The sequence below is a fragment of the Ursus arctos genome, unplaced genomic scaffold (genome assembly GCF_023065955.2).
Source record: "Ursus arctos isolate Adak ecotype North America unplaced genomic scaffold, UrsArc2.0 scaffold_13, whole genome shotgun sequence".
Taxonomy (NCBI): Eukaryota; Metazoa; Chordata; class Mammalia; order Carnivora; family Ursidae; genus Ursus; species Ursus arctos.
Window position 1 is genome coordinate 28,132,781 of NW_026622797.1, and position 20,432 is coordinate 28,153,212.

Below are 20,432 nucleotides of genomic sequence, written 5' to 3' on the forward strand. Positions count from 1 at the left end.
GGCATCAGTTACTGCTTTTTTGAAAAAGCCTTTTAAAAGCCAGAACAAACAAAGAATTCTCAGAAAACCTGAGAATCTCATGATTGAATTCTCACTTCATCAGGGGTTATCTTCTTTTCCCTTTTATCCTACTTTATAACCTGAATTTAACAAAAACTCACCTGCTCAGTTTTAACATTAGGGGGGAAAAAAGACCATCAGCAGCATATTCCACTCTAAAAATAGTAGGAGAAATTGTCCTTTATCTTTATCTGAAGCCAAGTATGCAAAGCAAAATGCTCTAAGGGAGTGTATAGATGTGAACAGAATCTCTACAAACCATTCATTTGAAAGCCATGTCCTCTAAGAGAACAACACCACAATAGAACAACACCATCATTATAAAGAACTTACTCCTTTTGTATCTTAAGCCACTGGAAAGAAAAACATGAACAACTTCACTTAGTGACATCTAACATCCTTTCCAATAAGAGATAAAGAAATCCAATAATAAAATCAACCCATACACAAAGCCAATTAATATATCTTACAATTGTGGAATTTCAAGCAGGTGTATTTTACCAATTTCTCTCAATTCGGAGTTGCCCAGAGTTGTCATTTAACTGAAACATTTTCTTTTTAGTCCTTCTTGAAAATTCCCACGTAACTTTTTAGAGCCCACACTGTGTGTAGATTAAATAGATTATATAAATTATAATCTCAAATTTGACCCTGTGAACAGATTCAAGGTTATGTATAGACCTAGCCCCATTCTCTTTATTTTGTACCATTTTCCCAAATTATTCTTTGCCCACACCTCTGCCTGGCAAAATCCTGCCTATTCTTCAGGGTCTGACACATCTACCACTTCTTGCATGGAGCATTTGCTCTCTATATCGGAATCCGTCTTTGTTATGTCTCTTTCGAAAAATGTCACATTCTACTGTATGTTACACTTACTTGTGACCAAATCTGTCTCTGACCAGATTGTAAGCTCCTTGAGAGCAAAGACTGTCTTTTGATCATCTTCTGTCTCCCTAGACGGTACCTAGCAGATAACCTTGCATATAGCGGGCTCCTGGTGAATGTGAATTGAGATAAAATAAGCAAGTATCTGCATGACCACATGATAAGTGAAAATGACATGTTTTACGTTTCTGAAATCCGGCTGATGAAAACTTCCCGATCATAAATTATGTTCTTTCGATAACCGGTGTGTATAACTACAGATGGCCTTAACACTAAGTGCCAGGTAGCTTACTGTTACACGAAGGAAGCGAATAGCAAGATCTTTAGTTTCATTCCTGCCCTCTCTCCGTCACTGTCTATTTCCACCGCTGGGTCAGGGCTCCTCAGTTTGATTACATGCATTCCTTGTTCAATTCCAGCATTATATCAAGAACTGCCTCCAGAGATAAAGGAGCGATCCCCTCCTCTAACCCCAAAGGAGAAAACCAAAGTGGAAAAACCTTCTTCGGCTCCTCAAAAGGTAAATGTTTTCAAAAATACGGATTGCATATGAACTTTAATTTTCTCTCTCTCTGGATAAAATATTACTTCATCTTTCATGCTTATATATCTCATTGCTTTTACATTATTATTTCTTTTACTATTGGCACCAACATTATGGAATACATAAGGCAAATATTCTTTTTATAATTATTAGTATAATACTATTATAGCCATTTTCCAGATAAGGAAACCAAGGAGGCTCAGAGAGATGAACGTAGACCCCAGGGCACAGCCCAGGTGATGGGGTATATGGCGCCAGAGTGGAACTTGTGACTTGAAGTGTGGCGCGACCTCCAGAGTACACTTGTTTCTGTAACTGTGCTGCTGGCACTCTCATCAACGCCACCTGAGGGTACACAGTAATGCTAAAGGTCATTGGGGCCCCCAGAATAACCATGTTCTCTTTTGCTGGAGCATTCCTCTTGCTAGTAATTCGGAAATGTTTTCAAGTTAAAATGAATATGGATAAATCAGCTAGAGAAATGTCCTGGTTTTTAGCCTGTGCCATCAGATCCCCCAGGGATATCAGTCAGTATTCTTTTGGTGATAGCAGTACTTTGGTAGAAAAGCTTAATAAGCACTATACCTATATTACCTATTAAACTTATTATGTAACATTAGCTCTTGCCTTAGGCTGAATAACTTTACTTCTTGACTCCTTGAACTGACATACATTTTTTGGTACAAATACCATGTCATGATACAGTTTTGTCGTCCCCCCCACCCCCACCCCGGGAGATTGTTTTGACAGTTGAACCTCTCGTGTGTCATTCGGTCATTCAGCCGTATTTATCGAGTGCTTATTTCCATGCTGGGCATTCTGTTAGTCCTCACTGAAATGAGATTGAGTAGGCAAAGCACTTGCCTATCAGGAGCTTGCAGGCTGGTGGGTGAGACACCCACGGACTATGGCAATCCCAACGGACTATGGCAGGAACTATAACGAAGATATGTGCACAATGCATTGGGTTAGGGTTAGGAACACCCAGGAAGAAACCCTCTAAATGTGCCCTGGGTAGTCCAGGAAGAGCTTCCAGAGAGGGTCATGCTTGAGCTGAGGCTTATAGAATGAAAAAGTATATGCTAGGTAGATAATCTTAGAAAAAGACATTCTAGCAGAGGGAATAACTTGAGAAAGGTGTGGTATGGTACGGTTCTGTTTGGGGAGCTTAGGGGGTAATGGAGAGGCTAGGAGAAATGCAAGAGCCAGGCCATAGAGAGCCTAGTGTGCTCTGCTGAGATGTTTAGCTTGTAAATCCTTCAGACAAAGGGGATCCCCTAGAGGAGGTAGTCCAGGGAGTGACACGGACAGATTGCATGTTAAAAATACATTGTAATGGCATGGCCACATAGTGGTTGGATTAGAGGTATCTAAGACCTGGGTCAGGGAAATTCATTAGGAAACCACTGAAATAAAATATAAAAGCCTGAACTAGTGGGGTTGGAGGGGAGGATATAAGGTGTAATTGACAGGATTTTATGATTGATTGGATATGATTAGGGAAATTGGAATCTAGGATTGGGCTAAACCCCTGGCTTATTACACAACTGGATGGATGGTGGTATCATAGAAATAATACAAGAATAAGGAAGATTTGGGGATCTAGAGACAGGCAGTGGTAGGAAGTAGGCTGTGACTTCAGTTTTAGGTATCTTGATTTGTTAGTGGTGTCTGTAGTGCCCTCAGGTAGAAATACCCCCTAAGGCGCCTGGGTGGCACAGCAGTTAAGCGTCTGCCTTCGGCTCAGGGCGTGATCCCAGCGTTATGGGATCGAGCCCCACATCAGGCTCCTCCGCTATGAGCCTGCTTCTTCCTCTGCCACTCCCCCTGCTTGTGTTCCCTCTCTCGCTGGCTGTCTCTATCTCTGTCGAATAAATAAATAAAAAATCTTTAAAAAAAAAAGAAAAAGAAAAAAGAAATACCCCCTAAGGAGTCAGACATGCAGGACTGGAATTTGAGAGAAGGTAGGGCTTCAGATCACATGGGGGAGAGGAGTTCATGTAATCATTGTATTATAGCAGAAGAGTTGAAGCTTGTACTGAAGGAGATAGATAGCCCAGAAAAAAAATGTTGTAGTGTTCTGAGAGAAAGGCCAGGGACAGAATCCCACATGAACACTAGTATTTAAGGGACAGTCTGAGGAAGAGGAGAGATTAAGAAAGAATAATCTAAGTGGAAGGAAGAACCAGAAAAAAGTACCCTAGAAACCAGGGGGAAGGGAGGTTCAAGGAGGGTATCGTCAGGAGTGTCGGAGACAGCCAGTCAGTCCGTCTGTCTGAGCAGTTGGTGAATGGGAGAACCTGGCACCGCTGCAGAAGTCTCGGTGATTGACACGAGTACGACAGGGGTTGGAGAGGAGAATGGGGCCCCCGCAAGTGAGCTCATGGAAGTCGTTCCCAGAGCTTCACTTGGAGAAGAAAAAAGCTCACACAGTGACTGGCGGGTGACACACCTCCAGGAATGACTTCTAAGATACTGGAGTGACATGGAAATTTCTATACTAAGGAGATGAAACCAATGGACGGGTTCAGGCTGGAGATAGATAAAGAAGGCACATGTGGATCTTGGAGGAAGCAAGAGGCTTTTATCAGAAAGACAGGTTGATAGATTAGTCTTGGCTTAGAACAGTGGTTTTCAGCCTGGGGTGATTTTGCCTCACGGGAGAGCTTCGGCAATGTCTGGAGATGTTTTTGCAAATATATGCAGGCGGGGGGATACTACTGGCATCTAATGGGTGGGGGTCATAGATCTTGCTAAACGTGTAGAATGCACAGGACAACCCCCACCCCACCAAAGGATTATCTGGCCAAAAATGTCAGCAGTGCTGAACTTACAGCCGTGCCCCTCTACATCAGTGAGGGGTGCAGAGAAGTTGATAGTGGAAGTCTAGAAATTAAGGACATCGTTATGTTCTCCGAAACATACAGGAAGTCCTCTTCAAAAGGGAGGGTCAAAGGAATTAGGAAGAATAGTGACCATTAGAGCACCGTAAGGGTAGTAGGAGCAGGAGCTCGTTTGGAACATATACAAGTTCATGAGTAGTGCTGAGAGCTGCTGTTTGAATGCCGTAAAAATGTAGGCGGCATAATTCTGTGTGGTTGGATTTTTTCTTCAGTAGCGCTCAGCATCCCGGCCATAGCAGGGGAGAAGGCGTATTGGGCTTGCTACATAGTTGGGGCAGTTGTGAATGTGCCCAAAGCACAAGAGGATAAGAGACTTTTGATCGTGTTGTTAGGAGAGTCACTGGAGTGACAGACACGCCCCAGAGGGTCCTCCAGGTTGGAAAGGACATGGAATCAGAAGACTGGCCACCTGAGAAAGCAGGTTGTCTGGAAGGTTGCAGGAAGGCCCGCACACCCAGGCGGAGGCAGGGTGGCATCCACTAAAGAAGCCACAAGCTGGGGCTCCAGCCTGTAAGCCCCCACACCCTCTTGCTTAATACTTCAGATGGCAGGCAACTTGAGGTTCTGATAAATTCACAGAGTGTGTATAAGAGCGGAAGTGCAACTGAAGGACACATTATTCTAATTGAACTGGCCAAGTAATTAGGACCCAGAGTGGTGGACAGGTTGTACTCTTGGATTTTAAACTTCTGGGATGGTTGCAAGAGTTGGGATGCAGGGGACACTGGGAAAGCAAGAGCTGAAGTCTTTGACTCTTATGTTAGATGTCTCACCCTTGGCTTCACATTGAAATCACCTAAGAAATTAAAAAAATAAATACTGTTGCATGTCCCCATACCCACAAAGTGACTGAATTAGTCTGAAATGGGATCTCAGCATGGGTAGATTTCAAAAGCTTTCCAGATTATTTTAATGCACAGCCAACATTGAGAACCATTATGTGTTAGCGCGACCACAAGGTCTGAAGGTAACAGCTACAAAGACAAATAGGGAATAGTCTAGGCAGGTGTCAAGGCATCTGAGGAGGAATGTTTTGAGAGTATAGCCTACGGGGCACCTGGCTGGCTCAGTTGGTAGAGCATGCAACTTTTGATCTTGGGGTTGTGAGTTCAAGCCCCATGTTGGGTGTAGAGATGACTTTAAAAAAAAGAAAGACAGAAAGTATAATAACCTAAAATTAGCAACAGAGAGGTAAGAGGGGGCCAGTGTTAACTCCAGACCCCTGGGGTTCATGATTGGGTTATGTGAGAGCAAAAGCCTATGCTACAAAGAACTGAAAAAAAATGTTTCTAGGTAAAGCGCCAGTTTCAAATACAGCAAGGATATTTGGCGATGGTTGCCTGTGACAGTATGGGGACAGTAGGGAATACAGTTCAAAGGATCGGTAAGGAATTTGGGCAGATGCTACATGTGTAACGTTATCCATTGTTTGGAAGCGAGCACCAGATTTAAGAATTTAGGGAGAGACTGATGTAAATGTACAACCTAAAGACATTAAATGCAATGAAAGCATTTATAACATTAACACGGAGCCATCGTAACAGTTCACAATATGCCTAGTCTGTGTCAAGAACTGTGTGAGATGCTATGAAAGCCATAATCTCTACTTACAGTGACTTACTGGTCTCCCTGACTCCCACATCATGCTGATCTTTGAAATTGGGGTTACTCAACCCCCACGTCTGTGTGCAGTAGCCTTGAACGACTTCTGCCTCAGCTGGAGGAGGAGATAGAAGGAACTTGGTCAGTATCTTACTGGCTGCCTGGGAAGTTGGTGCCACCCCTTTCTCTTCCTGATGCACCTGTGTTCCTATGGATAGACACCTCTTACCTGCTTCTCAGCGTCCCCGGTTCTCACTGCCTCTGCCACCCCTCCTCCACTTAGAAGAGCTCACTGCATCATAGTCTTCATTGATTTTTTCATGCTGTGTGCTTTTTCCTCTCACGGACTGATCTCCATACTTAAAGTATATCTTTATATTTATATCCCAGTGGACCAATTCTTCAAATATCCATCTTGACCCTCGAGGTCTGCTTCAGGCTAATCCCACTGCTGCCCAAACTAATTCTAAATAGATCTCAAGGAACTTGCAGACATGCAACATAAAGCATTTTAAAAACTTAAAATAGGTAAAGCAAGGAAGTTGTGGAGGATAGGACTCCGTGTGGGCAAGGAGTAGTAAAGTTCTCGGGGTTGAGAGGGAACTCAATGGCCTTTCGAGTTTAAGATGCATAGATTTCTTTTGTTGAAGAGCATGGTTTGATCTGCTTGGTCTGAATCCATATTTTAGAATAGAATTCTACATGGTTTTCCTCCTAGGGAATGGATGTACCAGGTGTATAGTTAGATAATGTTTGACTTCGCTCTGCGGGAGAGTATCAGGAATGATCTCTGCTTATGCAAAAAGAAGAAACAGTACTGTTGTCCCAGGTAATCAAAATGCCTTGGGCACACTCTGAGTCACGATGCCAACAGCCAGCCCTTGAGAAATGTGTCCCTGGGCTTCCTTAGCACCTGGCGTAGTTGCATTTCTTCAGTTGAGTTCCTTTATCAGGATATAAATGGTTTGATTTTATCAAGATCCTGCCACAAATTCTATCAGATGTTTAATTTCAAGAGCAGGCTTTATATTTATTATCATATGTAAGATATGTTCAAAAAGAAGAACATGAAAAGTAGTCTTTTATGATAAGTGCCTAGAATTGGGGAGGGGAAGGCCCTATGTTCTTCGAGTTACAGAATTGGTGACCTGGAAGGAACCCTAGAGATCATCCACGGTGATGCTAGTCAGTTCCTTCATTTTACAGGTAAGGAAATCGAGATCCAGAAACGCTGTAAGAGTTTTATTCAGAATGACTCCTAGTTAGGAGCTGGGCCTTCCTGTTGTCAGGCCAGTGCCCTTTCCCCGCACTAGTCCGCACATGGACAGGCAGCTGCTACCTGCACAAGCCAGCCACAGTTTGTGTCCCCCTGCCTCTCACATTCCTGTTTTAGGTCTGCTTCACGGGACCCATCTCCATGTGCAAGTTTTTAGAATTCTGTTCTCTATACTTTTTAAGGAAAAAAGGAAACCTCAATAGTTTTCTTTTCTTCTTTAAATTATCTCTATTCAAACTATAGAATAAGAAGTAAAATTATACCTTTTAAAAAGCTTGGCAGCTGCTGAATCCTGTTAAGTCCTTCCAAGTGGAACACACCTGTCCTGTTGCTGCTCACGCCAGGTACCCTCCAGCTTTTCGTCGAGTTCACGGCAGTGTCAGTGGGCGAGGGCAGCACCGGGCTCTCCCAGGGCAGGAGGCGGGCGCAGGGCTTGAGGCGGCAACTCTCCATGATAGGCCAGAGAGTCCCCAGACACATCAGCAATTACCTACCGCAGGGGAATCAGAGGAGAATGTGCTCCTCGTGCTCACTCCAGACTGTTTTTACCATGAGGTGCTGTAAATTTGCGTCTAATAGAAGGAAGAATATTGGTGCTATCAGGGAGGGAAAAAAAAACTGAGAAGCTTTGAGGAAAAAAAAAAAAAAATAGTGCTGACACCCTTGGTTTATTTGTGTTAGTATTTTGGACCTTATTTTCTTAGGCTTTTTATTTTTGCCAGCCTAAACTTGAACCTATGTCATCAATTTATTTGGGGAGGAAAGTTGTCAAAATTCCTGTTTTAAAAAATGTTTTAATAATTTTAAATTGTTTTACTATAAAAATAATATATGCTCATAGTTTTCAAAATTTAACCAATAAAGATTAGTGTAAATAAGAAATAAAACCCCTGGGGCGCCTGGGTGACTCAGTTGGTTAAGCATCTGCCTTTGGCTCAGGTCATGATCCCAGGGTCCTGGGATTGAGCCCTGGGGGGGGGGGAGCTGAGTTTGCTCAGCGGGGAGCCTGTTTCTTCCTCTCCCTCTGCCCCTCCCCCTGCTTGTGTTCTCTCTCTCTCTCTCTCTCTCTCTGTGTCAAATAAATAAATAAAATCTTAAAAAATAAATAAAACCCCTCTGTCTGGCTAATATTTGTATTCATTCTAATAGTTTCTTCCATGTCCTATTAAAATATTTTTTGCATATGTGAGCACGTATGTCTTTATTCATGTATGTTCTTTTTTTCAATGAAACTAGGATCATACTTAATGTTCTGATTTTTTTCTTCCACCAATATATCCTGGATATCTTATTAGCACAGATTTTTTTTTAGTTTCAAAAAACTTAAATTTGGTCACTGAAATGACTAATTTTCTTTTTTTTTATTTCCTAAATTTATGCCCAGTATTTTTCGATTTCTGAAAATGTTTGTTTTTTTTTTCCTAAAAATGAAACCCAAAGTAGAAAAGTACCTTCTAAGGGCGCCTGGGTGGCTCAGTAGGTGAAGTGTCTGCCTTTGGCTCAGGTCATTATCCCAAAGCCCTGGGATTGAGCCCCACTTCTGGTTCCTTGGCAGGGAGCCTGCTTCTCCCTCTCTCTCTGCCTGCAACTGCCCCTGCTTATGCGCTCTCTCTGTCAAATAAATAAATAAAATCTTTAAAAAAAAGAAAAAAAAAGTACCTTCTACTCTTTCAATATTTCAACACTGGGGCGCCTGGGTGGCTCAGTCGTTAAGCGTCTGCCTTCAGCTCAGGTCATGATCCCAGCGTTCTGGGATCGAGCCCCACATCGGGCTCCCTGCTCAGCGGGAAGCCTGCTTCTCCCTCTCCCACTCCCCCTGCTTGTGTTTCCTCTCTCGCTGTCTCTCTCTCTGTCAAATAAATAAATAAAATCTTTATTTAAAAAATAAATTAAATAAATAAATAAATAAATAAATATTTCAACACTGACACAACTAAGTATGTTTTTGTATAAATGCCAGACATAGAGTAATAATTGTGCATAGGAATGTTAGATTATTTCAGGAAGTGTGGAGACATTACTGTGATGTTTTTGTTTTTCTCTAAAAACTCACTTAAAGAATATTTATTAGATTTGTCATTCCAAGATAACTCTAATAATTATCCATTGTAGCTCAGCTTCTTCCATGAGGAGAAGAGTGTTTTAATTATTTTCAGCATTTTACTTAGCATCTAGAATCAGTGAGAATAGGCAGGTCTTATTCAAAAGAGCTGACCCTAAACCAAAGTGCAGACTCCAGTTTTGTGCAGCAACAACTTTTTTCTTGTCCAAAGCAAAACAAAACCAAGAAGCATCAGTTAACTCCATGGTCGTTCCTCTTCCAGCCAAGCCATACAACACACACAAATTTTTATGTTGGTAATTCTGTCAACCTCTCAGAAAAAGAGTAGGCAGTAAATAAGTTGCCTTCAAGGTACATATGTCTGTATTCATCTACGGAATATCTAATTTTCCTTTACCTTCTTCATCCCAAAAGGAGTCAGACAATTCATGAAGCCTGGATTAATTGGGCTCTATATCATTATTTTCAAAAATCGCTGCATACAGAAAAAAAAATTTCCATTTACTGGTACTTCTACCAGGAGTGCATCTGAATTATTTTTAACCACAGAAACAATATGATTTTATTATGTTAAATCCAACAACCTGTTTATAAAGATAGTGGTTATTTTTGATATGTTGAAGCAGATTTTCCAGATATCCAAAAGTTAGTAATTGTACACTAAATCATTGAAAATACAAATCATAACTTTATTGCCTCCTTCCTATTGCTGAAGAATAATACCGATAAAGCAGCACATTTTTCTGCCCACGGGTCCTGTCCCCTTGCTCTAATAAAACCAACTTTTTGCACCTAAAAAAATAAAAGAATAATACCGATTTATGTCTTTTTTTTAACTTTAGTAATTCTATCAAAGAAAATAAAGGTGATTTATCTCTAATTTGCTATATTAGGTAGATAAAAGTTAACTTATGTTTGGATTTGTTTTAAAATTTCAGGTACGTTTGAAGTTTTCTTCCTTCATCTGAAGAGAACTAAACTAAAATCTTAACTTACAAGTAAATTTAAAACCAAAGTTCTTTTTTTTTTTTTTTTAGATTTTATTTATTTATTTGACAGTGAGAGACAGCGAGGGAGGGAACACAAGTAAGGGGACTGGGAGAGGGAGAAGCAGGCTTCCCGCCGAGCAGGGAGCCCAATGCAGGGCTCGATCCCAGGACCCTGGGATCACAACCTGGGCCTAAAGCTGACGCTTAACAGCTGAGCCACCCAGGCACCCCTAAAGCCAAAGTTCTTGTTTGTGTCCCATAAAGAATCTCAATGCAGACAATATGGATATATATTTTTCTTTATAATTTGTTTCAATAACTTATAAATATTGTGAGAAAAAATATTAATTTCAAAAACCATTATTTACATTTGAAAATTTTCTGTTAGAGAGAGAACATGTTCTGCAGAGAAAGTAAGTGAACCCCGATGATGTGACAGCAAAGCAAGTGTGAGTCACCTCACACCCAGAGACTCTGCTCCCAACAGTAATGTTCCTAAATGTTCTGCACGGACAAACTCTAAAAGCCTGCAGAAACTCTCTTACCCTGAAAGGAAACCATACAGTCTTGACCTTCTTACAGGTCTGGTGATCCAGTTTCTCTACTCATTCTCCTTTACACCTTTGCCTCGGCCAGTGTATTTGACACTTGTACCTCAGCCCCAACTCTGTCTCTTCCCCTCAGCAGCTATGTTGCTTGCTCTTTGGGGCAGTTTCCCTCCTTGTCTCCAGGACCCTCTGACCTTCAGCAGAGTGAGACCACACTAACAACTTGTCTTCTCAGTTTATGTAGCCTGGGGCCAGGACCTAGATAATTGCCAGTTCCAAAGTAAAGGGGCTGTGAGAGAATCCCCCTGGAGCTTCGCCTCCACTGTATCTGAGTATACATAAAAAGTATAAAATAAATGATCTTGTACTGTGTCAAACCATTGTTCCCCTTGGCCCATTACTCTGTCTTACTGTGACTTTAAGAGTTGTTTGATGGAATAATATCGTGTTCTTCATGATGATATTTTCAAAGGTTAACCTAAATGTCAGCAACATCCCTCTAATAATCTATCACAGATCTAAAGTGTTTAAGATATTGTTGGGAGAACTTCCCAGCAGTCATTCCTAGTAGTAAATTGTCCTTTAGATAGTGGCAGAATTGATTATTATCAGTCACCCTGTCTTCTGATTCGACTATCAGCATGTCCTTTTTTTCTGAAGGTCTCTGATACCCAAACTCTGCTGTCCTCTTGTTTCATCAAGCACTCCAAGGATTCTCAGCCTTGGCACACTGGCATTTTGGGCTAGATAATTCTTTGAGGGAATATGTTGTGTATTGTAGAATGTTTAGAGGTATCCCTGGCCTCTATCCACTAATCCACTGGATGCCACAAGCAGTAATCCCCTCTAGTTGTGACAATCAAAACTATCTTCCAGACATTGCCACATTTCTCCTGGGGGACAAAAATCACCCCCTCCAGTTGAGAACTACTGCTCTATTTTAATTTTAAAAATATGTAATATTGTTATGTACATACATATGTGTTTCCTTAAATTACAATTTTTATTTTAAGGTCCTGTTACTGAAATTTGGCCTTCATTTTCCATTTCTGGCAAGTATATAAGTAGTGGTGCTAGAGTTATAGACTATCTTACTTAAAAGCAATAGCTTCACATGAAAGTATGTCAAGCCGTGTGAGAGTCAGCGGAAAGAGGATATGTAAAATGTCTCTCACTTACGTAGACCTGTAGATCGCTCTTGACTAGCATTTATTTCCTTTGCCTTAGAAAGTCACCGTATGCTAATGTTTTTGTCATTACTTAGCAGTCCCAATAATGCCATAATGCTCTCTGATTTTAACATGGTTCTCCTTCAGTTGACATTCCGAACCTTTTTTTTATTGAAAAGTCTCTTTTATCCACACAAACCCTGCATACAATACAACACATTGAAACAGACTTGCTTTTATCACTCTTTTATAGAACTTTTTTGTGCTTAATGAGCTTTTTCTTTCCTTTTAGCCCGATTTATCTGTGGGTATGTTGAAGTTGCAGCCTCTGTTATACACTGTTGTGTCTTACACAAAATATAGAATTCTTGATAGACCTCCAGAGGTTGGCATCTCCTTTGTAAGAAAATCTGTGCCCGTGTGATACCAGCTTGCAGAGTCACTGACTAGAAAACAGTATCATTCCCAAGATTACTGTAGAGAAACATGCCTAGGCCAAGATCATGAGGCCAAATATTGCCCTATCCTTAAACTCACTGACAGGTGAAAGTCTAAATTACATTTCAAATTGAATTTTCCCATATGAACAATCTTACAGTGCGGGTCACATTTTTTATCACAACTTTGTAATTACCACAAATACCATGTATAGTTATTCATTCTTATAGCTGATAAAGTTTACATTATATTGTTAAGACAAAAGTGTGTTTTGTGCTCAGATACACGTAGTAGATGTAAAGCTATTAAAAAGATGTAAAGAGCAAAGTTAAAAGCAACATCACTGAACAATTTTGTTTAAACTAATATGGATATATGTGCATATGTGTGCATAGTGGAATGATGAGGAATGAGGAATCATTCACTTAGACTGCAGAGGGACTGGCCGGAACCTCCACTTGGTCAGAGAAATCTTCCTCCTGCATAATCTCATGTCACATCCTTTGTCTCTTATTCCGTTTATCACCTGCTACCTCGGCGCCAAGTTATTTGTACATACATTTGCCCTCACTAAATTATGAGACACAGCCTCACTAAGTCTGTTTAGTATTGTTTATCAGGAGGGAAATTGAAGTCCTTCATAGGTAGGTCCAGTAAGAATCGAGATTCAAACCAGAAGAAGGGAAGAGAGCAAGAAAGGGAGGAGATCACAACAATCCATGCTTATTGACTACTAAGCTACACTCACTAAGTCGGCTTCAGACACCCAAGTCCAAAATTATCCTTAGCTCTCCTACCCAACAAGTTGCCAATTCGATATATGCCAGGTTAATAGTTCTCAAACTGCTAGGCCTCAGAATCACCTTTTACACTTGTGTAAAAATCTTGGTGCCAGATGCTACCCTCAACATATTTCTGAAAGCCTCCTTGGTAGACCCAAGAGTTATGGAATTTTGCTCGAGAAGGCTCTTCCAGTCTCATTAGAGGAATAGCATAGCTACTTCAGATCCCATAATCTCTGGGTATAAACTCCAAGTTGACCTGACTCTACAGCAGCTTCTTTTTTTTTTCTTTTTTTTATAATGAATTTTTATTATATTATGTTAGTCACCATACAGTACATCCCCGGTTTCCGATGTAAGGCTCGATGATTCATTAGTTGTGTATAACACCCAGTGCACCATGCAATACGTGCCCTCCTTACTACCCATCACCGGCCTATCCCATTCCCCCACCCCCCTCCCCTCTGTAGCCCTCAGTTTGTTTCTCATAGTCCATGGTCTTTCATGTTTCATTCCCCCTTCTGATTACCCCCCCTTTCTTTATCCCTTTCTTCCCCTACTGATCATTCTAGTTCTTATGTTCCATAGATGAGAGAAATCATATGATAGTTGTCTTTCTCTGCTTGACTTATTTCACTTAGCATTATCTCCTCCAGTGCCGTCCATGTTGTAGCAAATGTTGAGAACTCGTTCTTTCTGATAGCTGAGTAATATTCCATTGTATATATGGACCACAACTTCTTAATCCAGTCATCTGTTGAAGGGCATCTCGGCTCCTTCCACGATTTAGCTATTGTGGACATTGCTGCTATGAACATTGGGGTGCATATGGCTCTTCTCTTTACTACGTCTGTATCTTTGGGGTAAATACCCAGTAGTGCAATGGCTGGATCATAGGGTAGCTCAATTTTTAACTTTTTAAGGGACCTCCACACTGTTTTCCAGAGTGGCTGTACCAACTTGCATTCCCACCAACAATGTAGGAGGGATCCCCTTTCTCCACATCCTCTCCAACAATTGTTGTTTCTTGCCTTGTCGATTTTTGCCATTCTAACTGGCGTAAGGTGGTATCTCAGTGTGGTTTTGATTTTAATTTCCTTGATGGCTAATGATTTTGAACATTTTTTCATGTGCCTGTTAGCCATTTGTATGTCTTCATTGGAAAAGTGTCTGTTCATATCTTCTGCCCATTTTTTGATTTGTTTATTTGTTTCTCGTGTATTGAGTTTGAGAAGTTCTTTGTAGATCTTGGATACCAGTCCTTTATCTGTAGTGTCATTTGCAAATATATTCTCCCATTCCGTGGGCTTCCTCTTAGTTTTTCTGACTGTTTCCTTGGCTGTGCAGAAACTTTTAATCTTGATGAAGTCCCATAAATTCTACAGCAGCTTCTAAAGCATTGCCCACACCTGTGTGAAACCAGTGGGAGTCAACTTCCCCGTGGCCCTATTCCCTCCAAAGCCTCCCACCTTAGTACCGTACATAGAATATTCTCAGTAAATGATTATGATTTGATTGAGACAGAGCTTCCAAAAACTTCCTAGGTGTGTCAGGAATAAGAGAAGGTGAAGAACAGTAAATTGGTGGATACACAGAAGCCATGATGAAAAACATAGAGTGGATTCTGATTTTTCATAGTAGTTATGTTCTCTGAATTCACCATGAATGCTGAATGAGTGAACACTGAGCCAGTGCTCCTAGGGAAGATAAAGGCTTAGGCTCCTGTGAGCCTCTGGTCCTAACATTTTCATCAGCTGGTGTAAAGTGTAAAGACACTTTATTTAATATATATTGTTGATTCATTAAAGTTGAATTCCTATCCAGCAGTACTGGATTTGTGCCTGAACAAAGCTCGGTCAACACATGTATTTTATCTAAGGCACATCAGCCTTCTTGCATTTAGTCACACTAGACAACACTTCAGCCCATTGGTTAGGGATCATTTTAAACCACAGAATCACCAACAAAACACAAAAATGTGAAAAACGTAGCCATACATAGGCCACGAAAGGGTACTTATTTACAGTGTGAAAGCTGAAATTAGAGTGTTTGAACCATGCCAAAGCATTAGAAGTTTCTAGTGTTCCAACTTGAGCTGGGATTGTGTGCATCAGGCAGCTCAAATTTTCAGCACGCTGCCTGTGTGAGTGTGTTCCGATGGCTGTGACAAGCACCGCAGGTATTGATGGGGGTTACAAATGAGCTGTAGTGAGGAGGTGAATTTGCACAGGCAATCCACAAATAATGAGGATCAGTTGCATTTTGAAACTTTATTACAAAGTTACATCGTTGTTTCACAAAACCTATTAAGTCTTTATAATAAAGATGAAGAAGGAGAAGTTCAGGCAAAGGGAGTTGGTTTAAAAGGAAAAAATATAACCTGCTACTTCTAGCACGGCTCATGTGTCCAACTTTTTTCTTCAATTTCCTTCTTCCTCTCTGGATGGAAATAAAAGGGCTAAACGTTCCTTGAAGGCAGGGACCGTGTCATGTTCAGAATCGAATTCCCAGCATCTAGTGCAAAGCAGGTATCCAGTGAATGTTTATTGAGCGATGGAAGGATCCGGTAGACAAATCGGATCAGCTGTGCTGAGGTCATCGTGAGTCTTCCAAGTCAGCCCGGACCCCCGCCGGGGTCCGCTGCGCTGGTGCTGCGCGCAGTGGCTGCTCAACAGTGCACAGAGCGCCGCCATGGACTTCACGACACCGCTAGGTCTCCGTCAGCCTCTCCAGGTTCCTTCCTTCACCTCCCATCTCCAAGGAACAGTTCCGTCCCAGAAGAGGAACTAGATGACCCAAATGATTCTGTAGTTTGCAAGAATTAAAGAAAGAGAGATGAGGTGGCATTCTGATGCTTCCTGCCTTCCTGGTTATCTGCAGACATTTTTTCATTCTCTCCAAATCAGGTCACTCGGGGCACCAGGAAATAAATGCGTGGAAGCAGCAATTATTTACCAATTTGATGCCAGACGCATGTGTAGTATTTGGAGCGTGTGACTGGGCCTACTTCTTTTACCAGTCCCCAGGCTGGGGGGCAAACTAGTTGCCCATTTTTTGTTCTTAGCCTCTGGAATTTTATCACTGCCAAAGAAAGTCACATAATTGTCCCCTGCGTGTCTCTGTGGCATGTTTGTGATTGATTCCCAGCCTCAGTGAGGCCCATGGTCTCGATCATCTTTTTTGTTCTTCCTGACTGACTCCCCACCCCATTCTTGACCCCGCTCAGTAACAGTACTGTCCACATTCCTCAGGTCCCTAACCTCTTACTGAAGAGAACTTATCCGACATGAATTTTCTCTACCCCTCTCTCCTTTCTCTGTATTTCTGTTAATTTTGCCCTCCTTCTCCAGCCACTTTCAGGTCTCCCACAGAAAGAAGCACCCTTCTTTCTATAGCTGAACCCTCCACTTGTAGTTTTGGTCATCTTCCCCTCCCACATCCTTCTAGCCGCCCCCATCAGGGAGGCCCATCCTCATTCTTCCAGTCCTTTGGCATCTTCATTATTTATTCATTTCACACATACATACTGAATGCCTGCTGCTTTCCCAGGCACTGTAGTGGAATGTTGTCTGGATGGTAGAATGGCAAATTAAACAAACAGCCCCTCCACTTACAGAAGTTACAGTCTAATGAGTGAAAGTCATTGTAATTAGTGAGTCACAAAAGGAAGCATAGAAGCAGTGAGAGGACAGTGAAGGGAGACTATGAGGCCATGTGGTGAGAAGTAGATGGTTAGTTTTTATGAGGAGGGTACTTTTGAGGCACTAGCAACCACAGGTACAAAAGCCCTAAAGTGGCCAGAAATGCTCATCAGAAAAATTGAAAAGCCAGCTGGTCACAGGGGGAAGGGACAAGGGATGAAGCACAGAGTGGAGGGAAGGAACAAACGCGGCAGTTAACAGACAATGTAAAGAAATACTTCATACCCCCAACATTCGGGATCATTGACACCACTGTCTCTCTGCTGTTTCTCTCTCCTTTTGTAACACTCCACTTAGGGCTCCTTCCTCCTCCTCTGGCCGAGCCACGGTAAGGCAAGCCTTCTCCAACATACATGCTGCTGCATCTTTTCTATTGTTTTATATTTTCCTCTAACGTATTTTTCTAGATTATCCCTTCTACCTCCACAGTCTCAGATAATACTTTGGTTTTTTGAATGTATCAAATTCTGTAATCCTGACTCCTATCCTGAATCCCCAGGTGTATTTCTAACTGCGTCCCAGAAATTTTTATGTAGATATCATTCTGGAATCTCTGGTCTAATATGCCCATCATCTGCCCTCATCTTCAGGGAGTTCTCTCTTGAAAGAGCTGGCAGGTAGTCAAACATCAGGGGTTTTTGCAGCACAAGAGGATGATAGACTTCTACACGAAATGCAAGAACAGATAGAAATGGTCCCTGACCTAAGCTTACTGAGGTCAGTAGAGCTTTCTAGAAGAATCAATTTCTAAATTGAGTTTCACAGGAGGAAGGGCATTCCTGGCAGATTGAGCAGATCCATGCTAAGACATGGTGCATGGGGGCTGCCACAAATATTGCATCATGGCTAGCACTTGGGAGGCAAAGTTTAAAAACAAACTGCTGGACCTGAGCAAGTGGACAGGATAAGGTCCCTGTATGACATGTTAAGAAGCTGGGTTTTAGGGGCTCCTGGGTGGCACAGCGGTTAAGCGTCTGCCTTCAGCTCAGGGCGTGATCCCGGCGTTATGGGATCAAGCCCCACATCAGGCTCCTCCGCTATGAGCCTGCTTCTTCCTCTCCCACTCCCCCTGCTTGTGTTCCCTCTCTCGCTGGCTGTCTCTATCTCTGTCAAATAAATAAATAAAATCTTAAAAAAAAAAAAAAAAAGCTGGGTTTTATACTGCAGGTAGAAGGGAGCCACTGAAGAATTTAAAGCATGGAAGATAGCATGATCGAATTGGTTGTTTCAAAAGCTCACTCTAGGGGCACCTGGGTGGCTCAGTCCATTAAGCATCTGACTTTTGGTTTTGGCTCAGGTCATGATCCTCAGGGTCATAAGATCGAATCCTGCGTTGGGCTCCGTGCTGGGTACAGAGCCTGCTTAGGATTCCCTCTCTCTCTCCTTCTCCCTTTGCGCCCCCCTCCCCCGCTCACTCTTTCTAAAAAACAAACCAAAAAAGCTCACTCTAGAAACTTTGAAAAAACTGGAAAAAAGCAGTACCAAAGGAACTAAGCAGGAGAAGCTGTTGGAATAATCCAAGCCAAATACAGTGAGAAACTAGGACGTGGTGACTCAATGGATGTGAAGGTAAAGGAGACATCTGGGTTTCTGATTTGACCATCTCGGTGTGTAAGAGTATAAGAAACACTTCCGTTTGAGACTCACAAAGTTGGCAGTGTCTGTGTGGCAGCCAGTTGCAGATATCTTACTGACATCGATGGAACTCAGGAGAGATCTGCTGAAAACTCAGACTTGCTAGGTAGTTTTGATGAAACTGTGTTTTCAGAAAAAATTGTGTTTACAAAATGTGCTGAAAAGTGGCAATTGCCAAATCACTTTGAAGAAAACTTGAAACCTGGTTTCATGGTGTTGATTTGGAAGTCGTTAGCCTAAACACACCAGTTAAATGCATGGAAACAGGAATATAAAGAGTGGAAAGGACAAAGGCAGGAGTATTAGGGATGCCAGGTTTTTTTTGTTTTTTTTTTTTTTGTTTTTTTTTTGGAGTGAACTGAGAAGAGAGCCTGGGAAGGATATTGCCGTGAAACGGCCCCCTGGTCCCGGCCTCCAGCAGTCTTCACTCTTCCATTCTCCAGTCTTTAAAGCACCTGTTCCCTGCCTACCACAGAGGCGATACCTTGCTAAAATAGATATCAAGTCATGTGACTTACCAGCTCAGAAATCTTAGTTGGCCCTACACTTGGCTATAAAGTCCGAATCTCGTAAATGTTTATCTAGACCCCACACCATGAACGTTGAATTGAGTTCTGACCTACTTCTCTTCATCATCTAAAATGACCTCCGGAGTAGGCTGCCCTGCAGACATTCCTCAAGCCTCTGCTTGCCCTGTTTTCTGGAACTATATAGTTTTTTGTGCTTCTCTAGTTATCAGAATTTCAATTCATCTCTTTAAGATCTCGCTAAATGCTCCCTCCTCTGTGAGTCCTTCTCAAACCTCAAGTTACAATTCAAGGCTACTGTTCCTTTATTTCCACGCATTTTCTTTTTACCTTTATCATAATGTTTATCCCCTGGTTGTATCCACATCGTTCCCCATTCGATTCTAAACTCTTACAGCCTACTGAGCTTTGTACCCCCAGGACGTCTAGCACAGTGCCTCACTTACAGAGTGGGGTTTCATAAATATCTGGTGTTTTTTTAACTGGCACAGTTAGTACCAAAAACTACAAGCCATGAACCAAGATGAAGACCTTTGCTTTTTGTTTTAATATATTTCTAGAAACTGTGTCTTGATGCAAGAGACTATTTTGTCCTTAAAGAAAAGCATTATGATTCAAGTATAATTCACATAATCAGTAATAAATTCTAAAATCAAAGAATCAACAGCAAACTTATATGAATATATAATATTGCAAAATTGTGCTCCTGGAAGCAGAATTTTAACAACAGAGGAAATCTGGAAGAGCTTGTCTAGTCCAGTGATCTAAAGACTCTGTAGACCCCTACTCTTTAGGGCTCTGGGGAGTAGGGCTGGGAAGACAGGGTTTGCCTGGCCACCAAACCTAGCTTCACCTCCAGTAATTCTATGCTTAAGTGTTTATATACGAGGCCCAAAACTGTTCTGAAAACTAGTTTTGATGTTAAATCAGTTTGAAAAAACAGAATTATAGCCTTCAGGTGACTTCTGTAACCTTGGTGACTCTGGGCCTCCATTTCCTCATCTGTAAAATACAAGAATGGTGCTGTGGTCGTTCATGCTTTTGTTCTGAGCCCCATCTGTTCATTTTCAAGTAAAAAACAGATCCCAAGAGAAGTTAAGTGGCTTATGCTCAGGCCACACAGAAAGTTAATGACAGAACCAAGACTGGAACTTAACCACCAGCTCTGGTGGTGGTGGTTTTCCTCTCTCTCTTTTTTAAAAATCCCTGCAAAGTGGGTATAAGTAAATTATAGGTATTAAAAATATGGACAAGGTAGAAGATATCGGGAGGTATTATAAACAGCACATAGATATAGAGCTATACTGT

General features: G+C 41.7%; 1 protein-coding gene across 11 annotated transcripts in view; it reads left to right on the forward strand.

Moving 5' to 3' along the window:
• AHI1 (Abelson helper integration site 1) overlaps positions 1–20,432 on the forward strand; it is a 209,154-nt gene that overhangs the window by 160,426 nt on the left and 28,296 nt on the right. For 9 of the 11 annotated variants that reach the window (XR_007191574.1, XR_008958939.1, XM_026504854.4 and 6 more), the window contains one exon: positions 1,368–1,468. The exons of 1 other annotated variant lie outside the window; for it this stretch is intronic. Coding sequence is in view for 8 of the 10 variants with exons in the window: in XM_026504854.4 (XP_026360639.2) it covers positions 1,368–1,468 (101 nt within the window). In the remaining 2 variants the exon portion in view is untranslated. Of the gene's footprint in view, positions 1–1,367; positions 1,469–6,008; positions 8,928–20,432 lie in introns of those variants that run through there. One more of the 11 variants, XM_044386365.3, reaches the window with a different exon arrangement.